This window comes from Sus scrofa, chromosome 10 (assembly GCF_054392235.1).
Source record: "Sus scrofa isolate SSC_HxYL_T2T_F1_AM1 chromosome 10, Sscrofa_HxYL_maternal_Yorkshire_Landrace_v2.0, whole genome shotgun sequence".
Lineage (NCBI taxonomy): Eukaryota > Metazoa > Chordata > Mammalia > Artiodactyla > Suidae > Sus > Sus scrofa.
In genome coordinates, this window is record NC_139392.1 from 74592291 (window position 1) to 74616722 (window position 24432).

The following is a 24432-nucleotide window of genomic DNA, read 5'->3' on the forward strand; positions in this document are numbered from 1 at the left end:
GTGGGTGATGCTGACACTGGCGGCTTCAGCTGACCCCGAGCTCTCCGGCATCTTAGAGAACCCTTTCTACCGTGTACTAGAATCTGACCTGTTCAGATGCAGTAAGCTGCTGAGTCCTGCATCCTCCAAGTCCTTCTTTCATTCACTTTTTAACGCATTAACATTTATTTTTATCTCAGTCATCTGTGATGTAGTTTTAAAAGTTAAGTGATCTTAGAGGGTTTTTATGAAAAAGAGCCCACCTCCCACGTCCTACTGCTTCCAGCAGTTTTAGCTGTTTCTTCTGGTCGTTGACTGTCTCTACTTCTGGGTTTTGGTTTGTTTTCTATTTTGGGGGGGTCAGCATGTGGAAGTTCCCAGGCTAGGGGTCAAATGGGAGCTGCAGCTGCCTGCCTATTCCACAGCCACAGCCACTCAGGATCCGAGCCGCATCTGCAACCTGCACCACAGCTCACAGCAACACTGGATCCTTAGCCCACTGAGCAAGGCCAGGGATCAAACCTGCATCCCCGTGGATACCAGCTGGGTTCATTACCACTGAGCCACGGAGGAAGCTCCTATTTCTGTTTTGTTTTTGTTTTTTTTTTTTTAAGTGATTTTACTTTTTAGTGCTTTAACGCTATTACTGCAGTTCTTTCTTTTTTCTTTGTTTTTATAATCCAATGAATTTATTATATTTATAGTTGTACACCCATCATCACTGTATATCTAAATAATTGGCACGTGGTGGTATTCCTTGAGTGATCCATTTCTGATGCAGTCCTCACCTGTTAAGGTAGATGAGGGTTGAGGTCTTCTCTGCAACCATTCCACCCATACTTTCCTTTTCCAGGTTTCCCAGCATGGTGATAGCCCAGTTCTGGGTGAGAGCCAGAACCGTCAGCATTACATTATTATGACTAATCCAAGCAGCATCCTTTGGTTGTGATGCCTTTTTTAGACAACCAGTTATTTTATCTAAAGGTAGTCATTGCCTTGCTGTTACTTGTTTCAGGGTCTCTGCACCCATCAGTATTTTTCCAAAAGGTACAGATTCCCAAAAGTCCACCAGGGTTAATTTGCATATGCATCAGATAATCCAACTGTTCCTCTCTGTGGCTTGGTTTTTCTCATTTCTGCCTTCGTTGTTTTCCCCGGGACCTCCCTTTTGGAGCCCTCCGTCCTGCTCCAGGCTGCACGTGGCCTCGTTCATGGCCCTCAGGCCCAGGATGCTCCTTCCGTCCCATCCTCACCCCCGCTCTGGGCAGGGTGCTCTGCTTCTTCCTGGACCTCCTGTCTTCCTCCTGAGTTTTGGGGGGGGGTTTTGTTTGTTCGTTTTGCTTTTTTAGGGCCACACCTGCAGCATGTGGAGGTTCCCTGGCTAGGGGTTGAATCGGAGCTACAGCTGCTGGCCTACGCCACAGCCACAGCCAACACCAGATCTGAGCTGCGTCTGCAACCTACACCACAGCTCACGGCAACACCGGATCCTTAACCCACTGAGCGAGGCCAGGGATCAAACCTCCAACCTCATGGTTCCTAGTGGGATTCGTTTCTGCTGCGCCATGACGGGAACTCTGTCTTCTTGTGTTTTGCTTTATGCCATTGTTTCCCTGGAGAACATCCTGCCGTAATCCAGAGAAGGTGGACAGGGGCCATAAAATGTTGGGGTCTTTGCGCATCTGAAAGAGTCTTTGTTCCACCTTCGTCTTTGAGTAATAGTTTGACTGGAAGTGGAGATAAGGGAATGTTTTCTCTCAGAATATCAGAGGGGTTGCCTCGGAGCCTTGGAGAGCTGCTCTGGGGGCGTCTGCTGTGCTCACACTCTATTTGGACTCACGCTCACCTCCACCACCGGCAACAGGATCTTTCAGGATTTCCTCTTTATTCCTCTTCATCTGAAACTTCAGGGTGTGTGCCCAGAAGTGGGTCTTTATAAACCCACTATGTTGGGTATCCCATGGGTGCTTTAGCCTGGAAATTCGGATTCTGCTTTAGTTCTGGGAGGTGTTTTGTATTCTTTCCTTCTTTTTTCTTTTTTCTGTTTTTTTGGCCAACCCCGACATTTGGAGTTCCCACACCAGGGACCAAACCTAAGCCACAGCTGCAACGTAAGCCGTAGCTGCAGCAATGCTGGATCCATAACCCACTGTGCCGGGCTGGGGATTGAACCTGCGTCCCAGCACTCCCAAGACGCCGCCAATCCCACCGCGCCACAGTGGGAACTCCTCGCATTCCTTCTTTGATGATGTCTGTTGCCTCTGTGCTCTCCTTCTGGAGCTCCCGTTAATCCAGTACCCGACTTGGCCTCCTGCTTCAATACCTGGTTTCTCTTATTTTCCATCTTTGTCGTTTTGTTTTACTTTATGGGCGATTTCCTCAATGTTACCTTTAATCTCCTCTCTTGACTTTCCAACCTTTGCCATCATGTTTTGAATATCCAAGACTTCCTTCACATTATCTGATTTTTCTTTGTATACTTACAATCCTATTACTGTTTTTGAACCTAATAGGCTCATCCCTCCAATCCTAGTAATTATCCTGCCTGTTCTGTGTGCTTGCTGTTTCTTCCGATTTCTTTATTTCTTTCCTGTTTCTTGATTTTGGTCTCCGTGTTGCCTGTAGGAAGCGTTCCAGCCACATTTAAGAGGGGCCTCACTCCAAAGCTGCGAGTGCCCAGGTGGAGTCGGTCAAACCCCTGGGACCATCCCTGTGGAGTGTCCCGGAGGAGAGCTGGTTCTTTCAGTGGGAACCCCAGGCATCAGTGCTTGGTGTTTTTTTCTCGTGGTGATGCATTGTCTCCAGAGGATGTCATGTCTTACTTCCCTCGAGGATGTCCCCTCCCACTTCCAGGGTCTGGGGGAGGGGGTGGCCTCCATTGCGATGTAACCCGCTTTGCGTCCCTGAGATCTCAGTTCACCTCATTCCAGCTTCCTGTGCATCTTCTCCAGAGAGCAAACCTCTGTTCTCTTCAACAGCACAAAAGTAGAGAAGGGTGTTTTGTTTCGTTTGTGTCTTTGTTTTGTCATTTTTCCCCCAACCACGCGTGCCAGCCCCCACCCCCTACTCTTCCTTCACCAGGAAACAGAAAGCCTAACTCAGTGAATTTCCCGCTCACTTCTCCTTGCTTTACGGTCCCTGACTTTATACCGAAAGAGCAGGAAATTACAGTCAGAATCTGTCCAAGTTGCAGAAAGTTAGAATCTGATCAGGAGGGAGCAGAAGGAAGTACTGGACTGGGTCACAGACACCCCACGTGGCCACTTGTTCCAGCAGCATCTCTGTTGTGTTTTGACTCACGAAGGGGACAAGTCGAGGAGGGAAAGGAAACTTATGACCAAGGGTGGCTGAAACTCATTTAGAGATGTGTGTCTGGATCTGAGGGACCCCAGGGGAAGTCAGCCTGGGGTGATGTGTGTTTCCTGGAAGCAGAGCTTTCCTGCCAAGCTCTCCATCTGGTCGCCTCTCTCTTTGGATATAGCTTCCAGTGTCCACTGGAGAGGCCCATCGGTCAGCCGCGAGGGGGGCAGTGGACTTGTCAGACTAGAGGGAATGGTGGGTGGATGTGGATTCTAAACTCAGCTCTCCCCCCACCTTCAGGGTTGACTCCTGCCTGCTTGGAGTTCTCCACTGACAAAGCGAGATTTCTGTTAGACATTTTCAAAATTGTTGATAAACTTTCAAATGCTTTGCAAACAGCAAAGGCTAAGCCATAAAATACCAGGGCTTTTTTTTTTTTTCTTCTTTCTTTGCATTAAAAAAGTTTTTATTGGTATTCCCACTGTAGCCTAATGGAATCAGCAGCATCTTGGGAGCACCGGGACACAGGTTTGATCCCCAGCCCAGCGCAGTGGGTTGAGGATCCAGCATTGCCACAGCAACAGCTTAGGTCTAAACTGCGACTCTGATCTGATCCCTGGCCCAGGAACTCCATGTGCCTTGGGGTAGCCAACAAAAGAAAAAAAAAATATTATGGAAGTTATAGGCATTCAATATAGTGATTCACAACTTTTAAAAATTATACTGCATTTATAGTTACTGTAAACTATTGGCTATATTCCCATGTGTATGCTATATCATTGTAGCTTATTTTTTTTAAGAGTAAAAACCCTGGGAGTTCCCACTGTGGCTCAGTGGGTTAAGAATCCAACTGCAGCGGCTTGGGTTGCTGTGCAGGTGCAAGTATGAACCCTGGCCCAGCACAGTGAGTTAAAAGATCTGGAATTGCCGCAGCTACAGCGTAGGTCAGAGCTGTGGCTCGGGTTCAATCCCTGGCCCAAAAACTTCCATGTGCCAAGGGTGTGGCTGGAAGAAAAAAAAAAAAGCGTAAAAACTCTTCATTTTGTTGGCGTTCCATTGTGGTTCAGTGGTTAATGAATCTGACTAGTAACCATGAGGTTGCTGGTTCAATCCCTGGCCTTGCTCAGTGGGTTAAGGATCCGGCGTTGCCGTGAGCTGTGGTGTAGGTTGCAGATGCGGCTCGGATCCTGAGTTGCTGTGGTTCTGGCGTAGACTGGCGGCTACAGCTCCGATTGGACCCCTAGCCTGGGAGCCTCCTTATGCCATGGGAGCGGCCCAAAGAAATGGCAAAAAAAAAAACAAACAAAAACCTCTATTTTATTTACTAATTTTTTATAATTATTACTATTGTCTCTTTTTGGCTTTTTAGGGCTACACCCGCGACATATGGAGGTTCCCGGGCTAGGAGTCAAATTGGAACTGTAGCTTCCAGCCTACACCACAGCTCACAGCAACACCAGATCCTTATCCCACTGAGCGAGGCCAGGGATCGAACCCACACCCTTGTGGTTCCTAGTCGGATTCGTTTCCCCTGTACCACGATGGGAATTCCTATTAATTTATTTTTACTTGAAATATAGTTGATTTACAGTGTTGGGTCAGTGTCTGCTGTGCAGCAAAGTGATTCAGTTGTACATCCATATATATTCTTTTTTATGTTCTTTTCCGAAATGTGCGTGTTTTTCAATTTTTAAAATGAAGGAGTCCATGAGATTAGAGGGCTGAAGGTTGTCAGGGACATAAAGAACTCTGAACTCCAGCTTCCAGGGCTCCTCAGGCCTCAGAGGAGTGATTTGATACTTAACATGGCCTGAGGTGGCTGAAGTGAGGGACCGGCCAGAATAACTGGCTGCGCTGTTAGGAATCTCATGTTTGAACGGAAGCGGTCGACGTCCGCTCTTTCAATACGTCCATCACATTTCAGCGGTTGATCTCAACACTTCATCTGTCTGACCACAAAAACCAGAGAAGCAGGACCCATGTCCCTGTCTCAGGGTGGGCAGAGATGTGTCTCCTTAGGTTGGAGGGAGCATCGGCCTGAGCATTTGTCCCTAAGTTACACATGAAGTAAACTAAAACTGTTTACAGTCACCTTCCATTGACCTGTCACCGACCTGGGCGTATGGTCAGTGCTCAGTAAATTGTTTCCAGTTGATTACTTTCCAATTCCAGGGAGCAAGGGTTTGCATATTTCCTGGGAAATTACCACGTTCCGAGCCTACACATACCCACGGAGAGCAGACCATGTCATAACAAAGAAGCTTAACATTCCCCCTTTATGTGTGCTGGCGTGGGAGGGGGGGTCCCTGGGGGTGGGGGTGTCCCTGTCCAGCCTTCCCTTCCAAGATGTTCCCTTTGAACGGAGAGCTTCACACGTTATTGAAGTTCAAACAGTCACCCCTGGGCCACATTTGCTCCTTAGGTCTAAATACCATCACTCTTGCTGAAGTCGAAATCAGCAACCTTTATCCAAGGTCTTCAAAGAGATTTGCTAATGAGCAGATGATATCATCTCATCTGAAGATGAGAAAAACAAAGGCCCAGACTCAAGTCTCACAGAACAAAGGAACCAACATATCAACATTAGTCTCAGCCTTATAGAACCCCAGTCCGTATCGCCTAGACTGATGATCGCCAGCTCTGCGTGTGTGCGCACGTGACAGAGAGAGGACAGGGAGGAGGAACGAGGGGGACTTTTGCCTTCAACCCTCTAGAGGCAGACTCACTCGAACCCATCATCTGGGCTGTGCCCGTGACCTGCACAGGAGAGAGGCCTCTGCCTCGTGAAACAAGCTGTATGCAGTGGACGGTGAGAGAAATGCTCGCACCACAAAGTGAACGAGGGCTTGCTTGACAAACATGAACCCCAGATAAACACGTGCTGCAGACAAACATGAAGTGACTTGACCAATGGAACCTGGCTGAGGGCTGAGAAAGAGGAATTGTGCAAGATCACATCAGCCTCGTCCTGTACCCTAGCCCCTCGTTGCTTGGGGGCACCCTCACGGAGCTGTAACAAATTATGCAACATGGAACAGTCACAAAGGCACAGGGGAGCTGAAGCTGGGCATCGCAACCCACTCGGATGACATACACAGTGACCGGTAAATACACATGTAGACCCACAACGCTGCCCACCTCTTTTAAAAAAATAAGACCTGGAGTTCCCTCTGTAGCTCTGCAGGTTAAGAACCTGACATAGTGTCCGTGAGGATGCGGGTTCCATCCCTGGCCTCACTTAGTGGGTTAAGGGCCTGGCATTGCCAGGAGCTGTGGCGTAAGTCACAGATGCAGCTCAGATCTGGCATTGCTGTGGCTGGGGTGTAGGCTGGCAGCTACAGCTTCAATTTGACCCCTGGCCTGGGAACTTCCATATGCTACAGCTGTAGCCCTAAAAAGCAAATATATATATTATAATTAATTATATATAAATTAATTGTATAATTATAAAATAATTATATATAAATTAATTATATGATTACAAAATAATTATATATAAATTAATTGTATAATTATAAAAATAAATTTAAAAATAAAAAACAGACTGTAAAAAGGATGGCCAGAAACCATCATCTTCAGACGCGCTATGCGCGAAGAGGAAGATGGTTAGGGTGGTGATTTCTTAGGAAAACCTTTGGGCAGCCCTGCAGGCCATTCTCCTTGAACTTTGCAAAGGTCATTTTCCCTGATATCTTCTCAATCTACCACGTGGTGGTGCATCATCTTTTCTGTTCTAATGCTCTCATTAATCTCCCGTGAAAGCTGGAATCTCGCTTACCCCTGACCGTGGAGGAATGTTTTGCATTAAGAGGCCGGCTTGAGGCCGAGGACCACCCCCAGGGCCCTGGAAGCAGGAAATATGACGTGCCCCCCACCCCCCACGCCCTGGCCCCGTCCTCAGGACTTTTGGAGAATGTCCATAACACCTGCCGCTTGGGCTTCTCCTGGGGCTCTTTCGTTGACACACTTGGAGCCCCTCAAAATGGAAATCTTTCCGAGAATATTGTTAACCATGTCGCTGCTGATCAGTGACCTCAGCCTTCTTCCTTCGGCACCTTCATCACCTGGGATGAAACCTGCCAAGGCGAGGAAGTGGCGCCATGTCTGAACACACAGGCGCGCGCTGCAGGCTGCCACGTTTGGTCTCTCCAGACGGTGTTGCCCAAGATCAGAGAAAGCAGGACGTGTTATGCAGGAGTAAGCACAGCAGACGGCCGCGTTCACTCTGTGACATCACTTTCCCTTCTGTCAGCGACGCCCCCCCCCCCCCGGTACCAATGGGTCTCAAGATAAAATGATATCATGCAAAATAATTCCATGCCCACCAGACCACCGTGATGCCCAGGAAAGACTCCGGCTCAGCAAACAACCCGCCGACACCCCTTCTCAAATGGCTCTCAGAGTCCTGGGGACACAGAGGACAGTGACACTTCCAGCCCATGGGTGGTGCCAGATGGGAAACTTCCACTTCCTTGAAGGGCCTTCTGGTCCCCATCCTTCCCCCATTTCATCCTCGGTCAAGGGGAAACCCAGCCCCCCAGGAAATGCATGGGAGTTCCACATACACACTATGTGGCCTTGTGCCGCTCATTTGCTCTGCTGGAGCAGAAACACTTGAAAGAAGCTCTGCCTCTGGGTTTGAGAGAAGCCAGCTGGGGGAAAGACGGAGATATCTTTGGAATGTTCTGTGGCAGGTGGATTCTGGAAACATCCATTCACTCCTCTACATGGGGTGCTCAGGACTCAGGGCTTGGGGTGCAGCAGGAGGTGTGTGGCATGGACAGGGCATCTAGAGCTCCATCCCATTGCAGGGGAAATTTAAAGATACAATTACCTGGGAGGGCCAGGTATAAATGGGAGAAGGTATTGTAAGCAGGAGGCATCAGGGAGCCAGGCAGACACTGCGAGGTAGGGAAGTCTGTTCTTCACCATTAGCAGAATCTCTTCCTCCCTGTCTCCGTTCCAAGATTGGTTCTTATAAACACCATTTAGAGCTCTGACCTGAATCCTCTGAGGACAGACAAACAATGCAGCAATTCTTTTTTTTTTTTTTTTACAGCTGCACTTGTGACATATGGAAGTTCCCAGGCTGGGGGTTGAATTGGAGCTGCAGCTGCCAGCCTGTGCCACAACCATAGCAACACCGGATCCTTAACCCTCTGAACCACAACACGAACTCCGATTCTTGAAGTCAATAAATGTTAAATAGAAACTGTAAGAAGTCATCCTGCACCCTCTTTCCCATCAGATTTTGCAAGAGTGATAAAGTCTGGGCCGCCTCCTTCTTCACTGTTTCCCTCTTACTGGCCACGTTCTGACTCTTAGTGGTTTTAACATCCTCTCTGGGAGATGGTCAAGGTCAGAGAAGGTTGAAAACTCACCCCAGTTAGAGGTGCTAGTTCCCACTTACCCAGAGGACAAATATGGTGCAAGAGAACTTGGATACATCAAGTTCAATGTCTAATTGAGCATTTCCTGTAGCTCGACTTTGAACAGTGGTACATTGCAGCTAATGTTGGCCCCATGATCAGTGTGCAGCAGTCTCCCCTGGAACTGCAGAGTGGGCTGTGCAAAATCAGGTTAAGTAGAGAAAGACTGCCCTCTGCCTTCCCACCTCTGCCCTCTCCCCCCAAAGATGTTTCCATTTAGCAGATGAGTCAAATATTGAACTGAAAACGATGCTCACACTTAACAGAGTTATTCGTGATATTTGGTTTTGAGTTGCCCCTTCGATGCCTTGCCTAGGAAGTTAACTATTAGCCCAGCGTTGACCATTGCCTGCAAGGCTGGTGTAAATGTTTAACAGAGAGTGCACATACCGACATGCTGGCGGGTACAGCCCAGCCACTTTAGGAAGTTGATCAGTGGGAATGGAAAGGCACAGAGTGCGAGTAGAAATGATCCATTGTGAAAACCGTGGACATGTTTCTGTTCAGTCATTTGTGCACCATTAAATGATTTATATCCTGATGGGACTTGGTCATCCCAGGACTGTCATTACAGACATTCCTGCACATCCCAGCCCTGACAGTCTGTACCAATTACAGCGACCATAAACCTCCTTAAGCTGGGGAAGCATAAAGAATTATTGTCCTCGGAGTTCCCGTCGTAGCGCAGCGGAAACAATTCCAACTAGGAACCGTGAGGTTGCGGGTTCAATCCCCAGCCTCGCTCAATGGGTTACAGATCAGGCGTTGCCGTGAGCTGTGGTGCAGGTCACAGACACGGCTTGGATCCCACGTTGCAGTGGCTCTGGCGTAGGCGGCAGCTACAGCTATGATTCGACCCCTAGCCTGGGAACCTCCATATGCTGTGGGTGTGGCCCTAAAAAGACAAAAGACAAAAAAAAAAAGTATTGTCCTCGGTTCTTCCCGATCTCTCGTTAGTTCTCCTAGCCCACACTCCAGGATGGTTGGGGGGCAGACATTTTTATCCATCTTTGAAGTTCCTAAGCCCAAAAGAGCCTGTGAGATATCTTTCCCTCGAAAGACACAGGCTGGCTTCAATGCATTGTTTGAAGCCACAGTTCTGGACCACACAAAAATAATTAGAAAATCCATGGATCAGAGTTTGGTTTATAATTCAAAGAAAAGTGACTCTCCTCTTAGCTACCGGTGATGCTAGATGTGGTTCTGAGGTGACCGTGGCCAAGACTCAGTCCTGCTTGACTCTGGGGAGCGGATCCCCTGCAGAAGGTCAGATGCTCAACAAGAAGTTGGGAGGGTTTCCAGCCCCATCACAGCTACTTGAACCTCGTGACTTTGGGGAGTTCTTGGATGGTTTTTCAGTTTCTGTTCTGTGCCACCTGAGGTCTACGTCGGTCCTAGCTTTCATTTTCTTTTTTTGCTTTTTAGGGCCACATCTGCAGAATGTGGAAGTTCCCAGGCTAGGGGTCGAATCAGAGCTGCAGCTGCTGGCCTACACCACAGCCACAGCAACGCCACATCCAAGCCTTGTCCGTGATCTGTGTTGCAGCTCGCAGCAGTGCCGGATCCTTAACTGACTGAACGAGGCCAGGGATCGAACCCGCACCCTCATGGACACTATGCCAGGTTCTTAACCTGCCGAGCCACAGTGGGAACTCCTTTAGCTTTCACTGTCTATACTCTAGTTACTCACTGTAGGATCTGATACTATTAAGGAGAGACAAGAAAGGTGGACATTTTGACTTGACCTTGACAACAAAGGTACGTTGTCAGTTTAGTTATTATCTTTGCATGCTGGTGGACTTCAGGTTTCCCTCTGTCTTTTAGATCTGAGCTGTATATAAAATACAGAGTCATGCACTTAAAATTTTTTTAGGAGGGTAGATCTCATATTACACGTTGCTACCTGTCCTCCCTCCTCCAAAAAAAAACCATACAAAGGGACACAAGGAAGCTTTTGGAGGTGATGGATGTTTATTACCTCAAGCATGGTGATGGCATCACAGGTGTTTGCCTGTCAAAACTCATCAAATTGTGTGTATTAAATATGCAGTTTATTTCATTAGAGTTGAGTTGATGTACAGTGTTGTGTCAGTTTCTGCTGTACAGCAGAGTGACCCAGTCATACACACATATATATTCTATTTCTCATATTATTTTCCATCATGTTCTATTCCAGGAGACCGAGTATACTTCCCTGTGCTGTATAGTAGGACCTCATTTGCTGATCCATTCTAAGTGTGATAGTTTGCATCTACTAACCCCAAACTCCCCATTCATCCCACTCCCTCCCTCTCTCCTTTGGCAAACACAAGTCGGTTCTCTAAGTCTGTGAGTCTGTTTCTGTTTTGTAGATAGGTTCATTTGTGCCATTAAATGTGCTGTTTCTTTCTGTATCTGTTACACTTCAGTCAAGCTGTTACATAAAAAGCAGAGTTCCTGTCATGGCTCAGAGGAAATGAATCTGACTAGGATCCATGAGGACACAGGTTCGATCCCTGGCGTCGCTCAGTGGGTTAAGGATCCGGCATTGCCATGAGCTGTGATGTAGGTCACAGACATGGCTCGAATCTGGCGTTGCTGTGTAGCTGTGGTGTAGGCCAGCAGCTGTAGCTCTGATTAGGCCCCTAGCCTGGGAACCTCCATATGCTGTGGGTGTGGCCCTTAAAAGCAAAAAAAGAAAAAAGATCCTCAATCAGTGCTGACTAATAGAACCTTCCACAAGGATTGACATGCTCTGACACGATGGTAACCAACAGCTATCTTGAAGTATTAAGTACATGAAAGAAAGAAATGTGGCTGGGGCAACTGGAAAACTCTGCTTTTCATTTTATCTAATTTAATTTTATTTATTTATTTATTTATTTATTTTTGTCTTTTCCAGGGCCGCTCCCACAGCATATGGAGGTTCCCAGGCTAAGGGTCAAATTGGAGCTGTAGCCACTGGCCTACCCCAGAACCACAGCAACTCAGGATCCGAGCCGCGTCTGCAACCTACACCACGGCTCACAGCAACGCCGGATCGTTAACCCACTGAGTGAGGCCAGGGATCAAACCCGCAACCTCCTGGTTCCTAGTCGGGAGTTGTTAACCACTGAGTCACAACAGGAACTCCTTATTTAATTTTAATCTAAAGAGTCACAATCTCATTATAACCTTTTCTTCCACAAAGCCTTACTCCTGGCTCTGAAGTCAAGTTTACAAAGAAAAGGCAGTTGGTTATCAAGTGACCTTACTCCGTCCATGAAGCAGATTAACAGACTGGTGAAAGGCTGGGGACGTTCTTTGATTTCTCATGAAGAGTTAAAGATGATGCCCTTGAGTGTTCGTGTAGACCCAAGACCACTGGGCCCATTCTGGCTAAGAGCTGTAAAAAGGACAGCAGGGAGCAGTTGTGTCCACGTAATTCAGTGACGATCTCCTTAGAATACTGAGATTCTGGGGAACACCTCAGAAAAGGAAGACCATCCTCTTCGGGGCCAGAGATCATCAAGAAATTGTCATTCGGGTACCAAACTTACCTTCCTTGTTGGTTTGCCTTTCAGGAGCTGATTGATGTTGACAGCGAAGTGGTGTTTGAATTAGCCTCCTATATTTTACAGGTAAGTTGTCTCCCCAGACAAAGATGTGAATACGCCAGGGCCATGCACCGGGGGAAAAAAAGAGGCCTAGGGCTTGTCCATGGCCGTTGCTATATCCACTGGCTCTTTATTCCTTAATTATTTTTATCCACAAGCCAGGAAAGAGCTGCTGGGCAAACTATACCGTGGCTGTTCACAGGGTCTTTTCTATTCTCTCTGTTCTTCTCCAGAATTTTAAAACAGCATTTCTCTGCAAAGGAAAACTGTGTGTATAATCTGAAATTGGGGGAAACGGAGATCATTCATTGATCCCCTTTCTCCAGGTCCCTGGAGAAAGCCAAGTAAAAAGCAGGAATTCATTGCCAGGAGCATCATAGTCACGAAAGAGGAGGGAAAAAAAAAAAGACCTTTAGCTTATGCAGAAAGAGGTATTACTGAATATTAGCAACGAGGGCAAGATTAGAACCGCTAGCAGGATAAATTGAAATGATATCATTTGTTTATTCCTTCAGTAAAGATTTACTGAACAACGACTATGTTCCAGGCATTATGTTAGAATCATTACAGGTTCCATGGTCCCTGCCTCCGAAAGCCTTTTGTCTCCTCAGGAAATAGCCCACAATACAAGACAAAACAAGTGAAAGTAACACAAGACAGAGACACCCAGACAGCCCTACCTCATCATCTTTAAACTGCAAAAAGTTAGACCCGGGTTTAGAAGTGGAAGCGTTCCTCTTGTCTTTATGGAATGACTTTCTTTGTATATAACTTGCAAACGTTTATGCATCTCATATTCCAGTGGTAAATACCCATGTCCTTCCTTGATTTTATTCCTGTAGCAGATAGGACAGAAGAGCAGTCTGTCACTTGGGCTGATTCAGTGGAGGGGTGGTCGGGACTGTACATTGTATTTTGAAGACTGTAACGTGGCATCACAATGTTTCCCTGATGTTGACTTTTCTTCTTCCGCAGGAGGCAAAGGGAGATTTTTCTAGGTGAGTTTACAAAACTTTTTGGCTTAAAAATGTATTCTGTTGCATCTCTCTTAAAAGAAACGATTCTGTCCATTCTTCATAAGAGGGCCGTTGAGTAAAATTGTATATTAATAATGAAATCCAATTCCCAACTTACCAATGGACACATCAGCAGTTCCCTTGTGGCACGGCAGGTTAAGGATCCAGCATTGCCATAGCTGTGACGCAGGTTCAGTCTCTGGCCCGGAAACTTCCACATGCCTCGGGCTTGGCCAAAAAAAGAGAAACAACAGAAGAAAGAAATAGGTACAGCTGGCAGAGAAAACATGGTAATAGCAGGAGGATTTCTGCACCAAATGAAAAGCCTGGATATTACTAACAAGCCAGGACTAGAACCTACTCTCACATGTGGCCCTTGTACTGAGGTCTGTCCAGGTGCCTGGGCGTCTTGGTGGAGCCTTGAATCATCATGATGGTATGAAGTTGACTAGAGATAATTCCGTAGACATGGACATCTTTTTTTTTTCTCCTGTTTTGTCCCCAACCCATAAGGGACAAAATGCTGGCTCATAGGAAGGTGTCTTTCATGAAAGTGTTATATATACCCCACTTCTATTTTTCCCTCCTTGTCTGGATATTACATTAGGAGAGAATATAAACAGACTTAACCGCCGGGAAGACGGTACACCACTCAAATGACCCTGGAGATCTCAAACTTCAATCTCATCCTTCTTTTCGTAAAGCACAGCCTGTTGACCAGTGGGGCTGAATTTCCAGTCTCTCCTGGTTAGTCCTGGAGACATTACAGAGCCGGGGGTTATAACCATCCACCAACAGGACCATCTGCTCCAAGGCAGACATCACTCCCAGGTTCTGTTTCATTGGACTCCCCTGAGGGGGGGTCCAAGAGAGCCCATTCTTTAGAATCGAGGTCTAGAGACATGTCCAAGAAAACACCCTCAGGGTGTAGGATCCCTGGCCCATTGATAGGAAATTAGCTAAATTGGCACGAAGAAAAGACACAGGTCGTACCTGTGCTCCATGAAGGAACCTGGGTGTTTTCTCCCATCTTTGGGGATCTGATCAGTCCACGCAGCCTGAACTGTTTCACTCACCCCTCTGCCTCTACTGGTCCAGCTTTGTCAAGTCCATGCTGACTGGTTTTTCATGTCTTAGTGGCCCTCTCTCTGCTCCCTGCAAATTTCTGAGCAAAAGCAAAAAAAATCTTCTACCATCTAAAACAAAGGTCAGCAAACATTTTCTGGAAAGGGCCAGACAGTCAATACTTAGGTTTTGCAGGCTATTCTGTCTCTATTGCGTTCCCTCACCTCTTCCTTTCTAAGTATAAGAGCAGCTGGAGACAGTAGGTGAGCAGATGTGTTGTCAGCATTCCAATAAAACTTTATTTATAGACTCGGAAATCTGAATTTCATAGACATTTTCATGGACCACAAAATAGTCTTTTGATTTTTTTTTCCCCAACCCTTTAGGATTTGTTTCTTACATTTTTTTTTCCCCCAACCCTTTAGGATTTGTTTCTTACATTTTTTTTTTTCCCCCAACCATTCTTAGCTCACAGGCCACAGAAAAAAAACAAGCCAAGGGCTGGATATGGTGGGCTAACCCCTGATTTTAAAATATAGTCTCTCCAGCTCAGTATGGTTATTTGCATAAAGTGACCTCCAGGACCCTTTTATTTTGGTTTCCCAAGTTCTTGCTGTGAAACAGAGACAATCCATTTTTTGGGGGGGGGAGGCAAAGGTTTATTTATAGCCTTAGCAGGAGACCTTGTACATTGTAGGTGGCCAACAACTGTTGACCAAATGGACTGAGTGAAGGATTTTCAGGATCTAGAAATGATGCTTTGTTCTGGTTTTCTTGGTTAGTTCTTTATGTCCTTCCTTTGGTATGGGAATCTGGGGCTTTTGATAAGTGCAGGTTCATACCTACTTGTAAAGATCTCTGTAGAGGTCCATGAACAATGGTTGACCAACCACAGATCCAGCGGATTCCTTCGTCTGGTCTACTTTGAAGACATTTTCTCTCCCCCACCCCTGCCCCCTTTTCTTTTGCCAGCTCTGAACCCTGCTGTTCATATTATTTATTGTTGAGAGTGACGGGACAGGATGGAATGTGAGCTGGGAGCAGCGTCATGTGGCCCCAGCAGATCATGAGAACGTGGGGCCACGGGCATGGATAATTGGGGGTGGGGGGGAGGGCAGGCCTGGCCTGCAGTTCTTCACGGCCCCCTAACGAGCTTGTGGAATGCCAGCTTGTTGGCTCTAGAGAAACAAAGGATCCTGGTTTGGGTCCATTTGTCAAAGTGTTCCCTCGCGGTCTTGTCTGTAGCAGCAGCTGTCGGGGGTGAAAAATAGCTGGTAGGGGAAGAGAGAGGTCAGATACCTTATCCAAAAGGTCAGTTTACCTCCCAGCGTCCAAATCACATCACGGAAGATGGGATTCCCTGATAAACATCCATTCTCTGTACCAGCCCAGGGTCAGTGTGCTTGAGCGGGCAGAAGTTCGGGGATAAGAGCAAGGATCCTAAATTCCTTGAGGAGGCCTCTTCCCTCCACATCTGGGAGAATCCCCACACCATTGACGTTGACCGCATGTGGTTTGGTGGCTGAACATCAAGCCTTTGAGACGTCCCGTTCTCGCAATTTAGTATCAGAGAAAGTTCATTTTGCGCTGTTAATGGTTAATGCCCGACACTACAGCCCTGAATTGTATTGAACTGAATGGCTTTGACCTCTGTGCATACCCTGCAAAAAGAATACGTTTTCCTGAACAGCATTAATAACATGTCAGCTTAGAACACAGAGAGCCCTTGGGAAGCCTTTTATATTATATTCCGCATAGTCCAGGACTTAATTCTGAGATTTCTAGAATTGAGAGCTTCAGATAAGCTTTTAAACTAATGGTCGCCTACAAAAGGCAAAGGAAATCTTGCCTAGCCTGAGGCTCCTGCATCTCTGCCTTCCTAAGAGGCTGGTTTGCCCAGGTTGCTCTTATCCTGTATGTTCACGTTTCAGTGAACATATACAGATTACATTTATGTGGAATGAGTATTACAAACCTACAAAGTACAGGAGCAGGTTCCATAATGTGCAAGAGGAGAAGGATTCTTTTTTACAAAAGAGAGAAGTCGGAAGGGCCGATATATTTTAATAGAAAGAGAGCTAAGTACGGTCATCCCCACTCTTGCTGATGAAACTCACATGCTATTCTATTTCTCCTTTTGGACTGTTTTTTGCACAGCAGACCCCTGAAGGCTTATTCTTACATAACCCCCTTTCCTTGCCAGTTAGTAGAAAAGCTCACTTCCTTGTCTTATTGCACTTGACAATGAAATCGTGGATCCAGTGTTGCTGAAAGAAAATGAGTTGAGGTATAGATAGATAAGGGAGTATTGTCCTTGTAGGAAGAAATAGATGTCACCCGTCTTCATATTCTAGCATATGGTGCACAAATTTGTAAGATACCGTTAAAGGTTGAGGAAATAGTCTTATCTAAAAATAATATTTTCTCCCTTGCGTTATTTTCCTTAGCATAGCATGTGGTCATCGTATTTCATTTCCTGGTACATTGAGGGGGGTATGTGTGAGTGTGTCTGTGTGTATAGATATATATGTATATATTTATAGACAGATAGAGGTATATAAAATGCCCATCAATAGTCAGGAAATCAGTAGAGTTGGCGTTTCTGTTAAGAAACAGTTGAATAACCTGAGAACTGTTCTTCATGGCAGCTCCAGAGGCAAATATTAGCTTGAGAAGGGCCAGCACAGTTTTAAAAACAAGTTCTCCTTTGATAATCACTCTGAGCATTAATCAACTAACACGTCTTCTCAGATTTTATACATACTTTATTCACACAAACTCTGCAGTGACTTAAGTCGGAGCTCTGATTTTTTCTTAATTTTTTTTTTTTTTGAAAAACAGTGGGTTGCTATAGAAAAATAATATTCTCGTCTTTAAAAAGATCAATACAGGGAACACCTCATTTAGTCAATGGAATGGGACATTCAGGAGTTCCCACTGTGGCTCAACAGGATTGTGTCTCTGCCACAGCAGGGATGCGGGTTCAATCCCCAGCCCAACACAGTGGGTTAAGGATCCAGCATTTCGAAAGCTATGTCATAGGTCACAGCTGTGGCTTGGATTCGATCCCTGGCCTGGGAACTTCCATATTCTGCAGGGTGGCCAAAAAAAGACCAATAAACAAACAAACAAAAAAGGACTTTTAAATCGTATAGTTACTTTCTAATTTAATAGAAGACTTATGGCTACGCTAAACTAAGCAAGGTATTGCTTAAACTCGATTTTTTGCTTTTTCCCTCAAAAGGACCTTAACTGAAATCCGTAGTGGTTAATCTCCATATTCAGATTCTAAGAATTGTCTGACTTTCTGTCATCCTTTCTGAAAGTGGGCCACCAAAACAAGAAGGAAAAAATCATTTTAAGCAACATTTTACCAAATCAGTGAATGGATTAAAAATACTTAATGCTGAAGCACATGAATTCCCAAATCACACCTCCTTTGATATCAAGAGTCATCCGTACATTAACAGAGACTAGTAAAAAAAAAACCTCTGGGAGTTCCTGCTCAGTGGTTAACGAACCTGACTAGTACCCATGAGGACGCAGGTTTGATCCCTGGCCTCGCTCAGTGGGTTAAGGGTTCGGCGGCGTTGCTGTGAGCTGTGGTGTAGGTTGGCAGCTACAGCTCTGATTCAACCCCTAGCCTGGGAACCTCCATATGCTGCTGGTGGGGACCTAAAAAGATAAAAGACCAAAAAAAAAAAAAAAAAAGTTTGTTACGCAGAATTTTTTGCTAACAGGGTTTACTGAAACCGGATTGGTATCGCCCAGTTACTCTGGATCGTCTGTTGGTCTTTGTTACCGAGAACCAGGTGTACTGATGCTGATCATTAAAGCAGGGTTCTGCTGACATGAGAATTATTAGGACCAGGAAGCAAACAGCACCTAGAAAAGGCAGACTATTAACGAGGTCCCATGTGAAGCGCTGTGACTCGCATTTTGTTTACGTGTTAGGCAGAGCTTGTCCTGTATTTTGGAGGTGATGGAAGGCAGCCCCTTATCTGCAGGCTTTCTCTGCCAAATCCACACGGCCACCAAAGGAAAAAAAGCGAAGCTGTGATTGAATAATGAGGGGTCAGTCTGTGTGACATATGTAGAAAGTCAAAGGCTGGTCCCAAGTGAGAGAATATCCATTATCAGAGTTCCGTGGTCGGTAAGAGGCTGACTGTGACCCTAATATATCAGCCTGTAGGCTTCTAATTCTACTTCTTAAAAATAATAGTAATAATAATAATACTTTTAGAAATAGAGCAACGCATTACTCCAGTAATAGGAATGAATAGCAGTCCTTCCTTAGAAAAGGAAATTGATATTTATCTACATCTTAGGAGAAGAACTGCAGTTTTTATTTGTCCTGAAGAAAAATTGCATAGACTACCTGGTTTGGGGTTTCTAAAAAAAAGCAGTTAGAAGCCAAAACAAAAGGAAAGATCTTTTAATATTTTAACCATGGGACCATGTGTGTTTACTTGTCTAGAAAGAGAAAAGGAAATTTCTGTGCAAAAAGAAAAGTACCCTCTTGAGTTTTGTTGTTTTTGTTGTTCTCTTTGTGAAATCTGTTCTGCCTTTTTGAAGAGCATTAGTGAATCAGTGTAAATGAAATTTGGCTCAGTGGCATCTGAAAATTCCACCTTTGTAGGGTTTTTGTGTTGTGGGGTTTTGGTGTTTTGGCTTTTTTTTTTTTTTTTTTCTTAGCTGTCAGACTTGATGATGCCTTTTAGGCAGTCATCAGAGGAAGAATTTTAGAAGATCAACAGGAAAAGCACACAAAGGGCTGATTTTCTTCTAAAAGACTTTTTTAGTAACATAAACATTTGTGTAGATCGCTATCTTTAAAAAGATGACAACATTATTTTCTTGCCCAGCTGAGAGACAGTATTGAAAGTTGATTCATCTCAGGCAACAATCTATAAAATCACATTTTAGAGTCTACTTAGTATCACTGCTTTGCACTTACATAAGTGGTTTTACTACTGCAAGGCAAAAAGCAAGCTCGGTTTTAAATCAGTATTAGAGCATTTGATCTAATGGGGTCTGTTTTCCCACAGTGTTTTAATTGGCCTCTTGAAAGAAAGCAGCTGGTGTGATCATACAGTAAGAGAAGTAGATTTGCCGAGACTTTTAGATAATTAGTAAAAAAAAAATCTCAGACAGCTGTGTTTGGAATAGTCAACATGTGGAATACAACTTATGTAACCTCATAGTATCTTTAATACCCAAACTTGTGAATTTCCCTATTGAAAAATTCCTAGGGAAAAAAAGGCATCTGTTAAGCTTGAAGTACATCTGTCGGCCCAAAGAAGAGTTTTTGTAGGAAGCATTTAAATTTATATAATTCTCATATATTATTTTATCAAAAAAAAAAGAGAGAGAAATGGGTAGATGTAATTTTTCCCATGACTTATGAAGGACTTTGAGGGAGAAGCAGCTGGAGTCTCTCACACCAGCAGGACCTTTTGAAAGGAACAGAATCTGTGAAATTTTGAAACGAAATGTTCAAGTGGAAAAGTTATTACAGAAAGCTTTGTTTTGTGCACAAAAGTCCATTTTACTGGGCTCTTCAAGGGTGTAATTCACACTTTCCAAGCATAGAAAAGTGTTCAGATAGGACATTTTGCAGGGTGATACTCTTCAGATCCCATGGGAATTGTTTAGCTATAAAGTGATGGAGGAAATTTTGTACTATGACAGCTGGTTTCTTTTGCTAAGCGTTTCTTTAACATCAGTATCATATTTTGGGTCGATCTTGGTAATAGCAAAAAGGTTCACGGCTATAACATTCTGTCAGTTGTTCAGAATTAAGATTCTGACTCAAAAGGATAATGTTGCACAAAATAGGTTGCTTCATCTTGTGGTCTTTGAGTAAAATTATTGTCTCACGTTGTAGGCTATAAAAAAATTTTGGGGGTGGACACCGGTGCCCCTGGTATGTGGACGTTCCTGGGCCCGGGATTGAACCTGTGCCATCACAGTGACCTGAGCCGCTGCAGGGATAACACTGGATCCTTAATCCACTTCACCACAAGAGAACGTAAATTTTTTTTTAAATTTGTTTTGAATGTTACCAGTTTACAACTATGTTAGAAACTCACAGAGTTCCCATTGCGGCTCAGTGGACTAAGGACCTGATGTTTTCTCTGTGAGGACGTGGGTTTGATCCCCGGCCTCCCTTACTGGGTTTAGGATCCAGTGTTGCCACAAGCTATGATGTAGGTCACAGATGTGGCTCTGATTTGACCCTTAGCCTGGGAACTCCCATAAGCCACAGGGTCGCTGTAAAAATAAAAATAAAAAAAATAAAATAAAATTTAAAAATAAAAAAAAATTTCACGGAATATTTCCTGTCATCCTAGAAAAACAAACTCACCAATCAAGAAAGAAATCTTTACTTAGATAAATGAGCCATTAGCATTGGAAATAAAGGCACATAATTCATAACTGTTGGTAGTTTTTGCCCCTGCCTACAGGTGGCAAATTAGTGTGGTTTATTGATCCATGATACAAGTCCAGGAGCCAGAATCCTATGCTGGGACCCCAGGTGCTTCCCTGGTGTCTGCAGAGGGTCACACAATGACAGAAGCCACACCAGCATCATCCCAGCCATCAGCTCTGTGAGCCTCCTGACAGCCTTGAAAGAAAGGCTGTGATAGGAGGAGATAGTGTCCTCATTTGCATTGCTATAACCTGGCTACTTTAACTTGGGTTCCCTCCACCACCGCCTAAAAAAAAAAAAAAAAGAGAGGAAAGGGAGGAGAGGTGTTGTTTCCTGTGTGGTTATTAAAAATAGGAAAGAAGGAGTTCCCTTGTGGCACTGTGGACTAAGGATCCGGCATTGTCACTTGCAGTGGCTCATGTCGCTGCTGTGGTGCTGGTTCAATCACTGGCCCAGGAACTTCCATAGGCCATGGACGTGGCCAAAAAAAAAAAAAAAAAAATCAGCAAAAAAGAGAAGATCTACAGCTCCCCTTGCCCACGTCTTTGAGTTTTCTAGCTGTATCGTACCATTGAATAATACGCATTCACGGTGCATCTCTAAAACTTTGGGGTCCCTGCATTTCCAAATGTTGTCGGTTTTAGATGGTTAATTCAAGGTATCCCGTAACAGACACAGCAACCTCTAGGGTGAACAGCACCCAGAATCTAATCGTTTCCAATTTCTGCACCAGAATGTGGATATTCACACCAGGTGGGAGAGAGACGGAAAGGCCAAATACTGGGTTTACCACTGAGTTGGTTCAAAGACTTTATCTCCTCTTTTTTTTTTTTTCCCCTGTGTTTTTAAAAAGAGCCGCACCTGTGGCATATAGAAATTCCAGGCTAGGGGTCCAATTGGAGCTGTAGCCGCCAGCCTTGGCCAGAGCCACAGCAACGCGCGGGATCCGAGCCTCTTCTGGGACCTACACCACAGCTCGCGGCAACAACGGATCCTCATCCCACTGAGTGAAGCCAGGGATCCGTCCTCATGGATACTAGTCAGGTTCATTACCACTGAGCCGCAACGGGAACTCCATAAAACTATTTCTTGGAGATTTTTGGCTTGTGCAGCTGTGGATAAGGAGGACCCGTAAAACTCTTCTTTGACTCATCCAGTCCCCTGAGAACTTGACCTTCATGATACACTCAGGAAATATGCCAGCGTTAGTAGGATGCTGGCATCACATTACCATGTCTGAGTTTTGTATTGGTCCCTTCTGTGACAGGAGTATCACATTCTTTCTGGCTTTCGTGCTGTATTGTTTTAGGAGCAGGGCACCTTAAAGACGTGGGTTTCAGGAATATTCTTCCACACAAAGCCCATTCTAGGGCTCAGGTTTGTCTTACAAATTATGGACCTCTTGTTTGACCCAAAGGGGATCTTCTGAAAAAAGCATTTCTTCATTTTTTAAAGGAAAACCAGCACCTTGTGGATTTTTGCTAATCCTTTTGTCAAATTTAATTTTTGCTTTATTCACTTTATAGTGCCTTGGTTAAATTCGTCATTGCTCTTATTTGTGGCAAATTCCCCATTTGACCTATTGCTAAGGAATCTTGGTTTTCCACAGTAGATCTGTCCAAATTCTCATATTTTATGAGCAGTGTAGGCAGTAGAAGTGAGGCCCGTCATCTCAAAAAATAAAAATAAAACAAAAAGCAAAAACCTAAGTCAAAGACCAACCAGCATTAAGAGACTATTTTTTTATTTTGCTGGCAACATTAGTCACTACCTAAAAGTTTTGAATGAAATCTGGTTAATATTAAAAGTAAAACTTCAGTTTTATTCTCAATTTAGCAAATGATTTTCATAGAGACTTTTTTTTTTCTTTTTCCATAAATGGAACACGAGGAGTTCCCACTATGGCACAGTACAGTAAGAATCTGACTGCAGTGGCTCAGGTCACCACGGAGGCCTGGCGCAGTAGATTAAAGAATCTGGTGTTGCTGCAGCTGCAGTGTAGATTGCAGCAGCGGCTCAGATTCAATCCTGACCCAGGAATTTCCAACTGCTGCCGGTACAGCCATTGAAGAAGAAGAAAAAAAAAAAAAAAAAAAAGGAATATGACAGCTGCTTGAAACAATGAACTGTGTTAGGGTGTTTTATAAGTGGGCATTTATCAGATGCCCTGAACTCTGGGGGAATGTCAAGTGAAAGATCTTGAGAGAGGAAGCTGGGAACTTCTAGCACATTCTTTAGGTTTCAGTTTCCCACCTCTCTGGAGATTGAGTGACCAGGTCTCCCATTAAGGCAGCTTCGTGATTTGCAGGCGGAGTAAAGCCAGATCATCGGACAGGCTGGCCCCTTCTAAGTTATAACAGATGTTTATGGACAGCGGCAAGGCAAATAGGATATTTCTGCATAGTTGTCCTGTGGGAAGTTTGAGAGCCACGGATCCCTTCCAGAATGTAATGGATTTGGACAGGCTTCACGCCTTTGTGATTGCTTGTTGTATTTGTCGGTGTCCCCTTGCCCTGGAGGAGCGCTCCGTCAGACCTAGGACTATCACCAAGGACGTTTGTTTGCCAACAAACATGTATTTAGTGGGTAAGACAATCCTTTCTTTCCCCTTTCAGTTCCTTCCTTCCCCAAACATGCTTTGTGTGTGATGAGTGGGAATAAACCCCAACTCGGGCTTTAGCTGAATCGCCTTTCTTGCCTTCGCATCCTGTAAAAGTTTAACGCAGAGAAGTACCTTTTGATATGAAAGGTGCCACCGATGAGTCAGGAAACCCAGTCCCTGTTCTCATAAACAGGGGAGATAAGATCCAGAAACTCACCACTGTAGGCCTCCTGGGTGTTTGAGGACCTGAGTATTTCTGTAAACTATGCCTTAAGAGCCTGAGAATAAAAATTCCAAACTCTGCTTCGGCATTGAATTTTCCTAAACACAAAGAGGCTTCCTGTTTAAAAAGCTCCAGTGGCTGACCATTGCCTCCTGGCTAAACTTGAACTCCGCTGGCCTGGCATGGAAGATCCTCAAAATCCTGTGCCTCACCTGCCCTTTCTTTGGCCTGATTGCCCCTTATATACCACCCACTCTAGTTTATCTCTTTGGTTCACAGTACCTGGCCTCCTTATTCTGCTACAGTACGTGGAGAAGGAAAAGGAGATTCCTGTCCTTTTCTCAGGCAGGCCCTGCCCCAAAGCCGGCTTGTACACCAGGGCCCCCAGGGGACTTTCTTCCCTCCAAACTTTTTAATTTGTTGCTTAAATCGATATGATCCAGTACTGCCCATGTGGCCAGTTATCTTTTTATTCGCACTTCTCGTCCCCCGCACTGAAGTGTGAGCATCTTTTGAATGAGGACTGTGGCTTATCCTTTTTTTTTAACACCCTCTGCACTATTTCCGTTATAGCAGGGCCTCTGTAAATACCTTCAGTTTACTGATTATTAATCAATAAATCCTTGCCACTTAGGTGATAATAGTTCAAGTACTTGAATTTATTGATTTCAGCAGTTAGTTACAAGTTGGGTTTTCCTTCTGGTTGGTTGTTCAAAACCAAGACTCACAAACTTCGCTGTCCCTCTTTCTTAGTCCACTTGAAAAATGGCCTTTCATGGAGTTCCCGCAGTGGCCCAGCAGAAACAAATC

At 44.9% G+C, this 24432-nt stretch overlaps 1 protein-coding gene across 25 annotated transcripts in view; it reads left to right on the top strand.

Moving 5' to 3' along the window:
- The window catches only part of FRMD4A (FERM domain containing 4A), a 665655-nt gene that overhangs the window by 527920 nt on the left and 113303 nt on the right, over positions 1-24432 (top strand). For all 25 annotated transcript variants that reach the window (XR_014817943.1, XR_014817941.1, XM_084980227.1 and 22 more), the window contains 2 exons: positions 12251-12307; positions 13259-13281. Coding sequence is in view for 23 of the 25 variants with exons in the window: in XM_084980227.1 (XP_084836353.1) it covers positions 12251-12307; positions 13259-13281 (80 nt within the window). In the remaining 2 variants the exon portion in view is untranslated. The remainder of the gene's footprint in view (positions 1-12250; positions 12308-13258; positions 13282-24432) is intronic.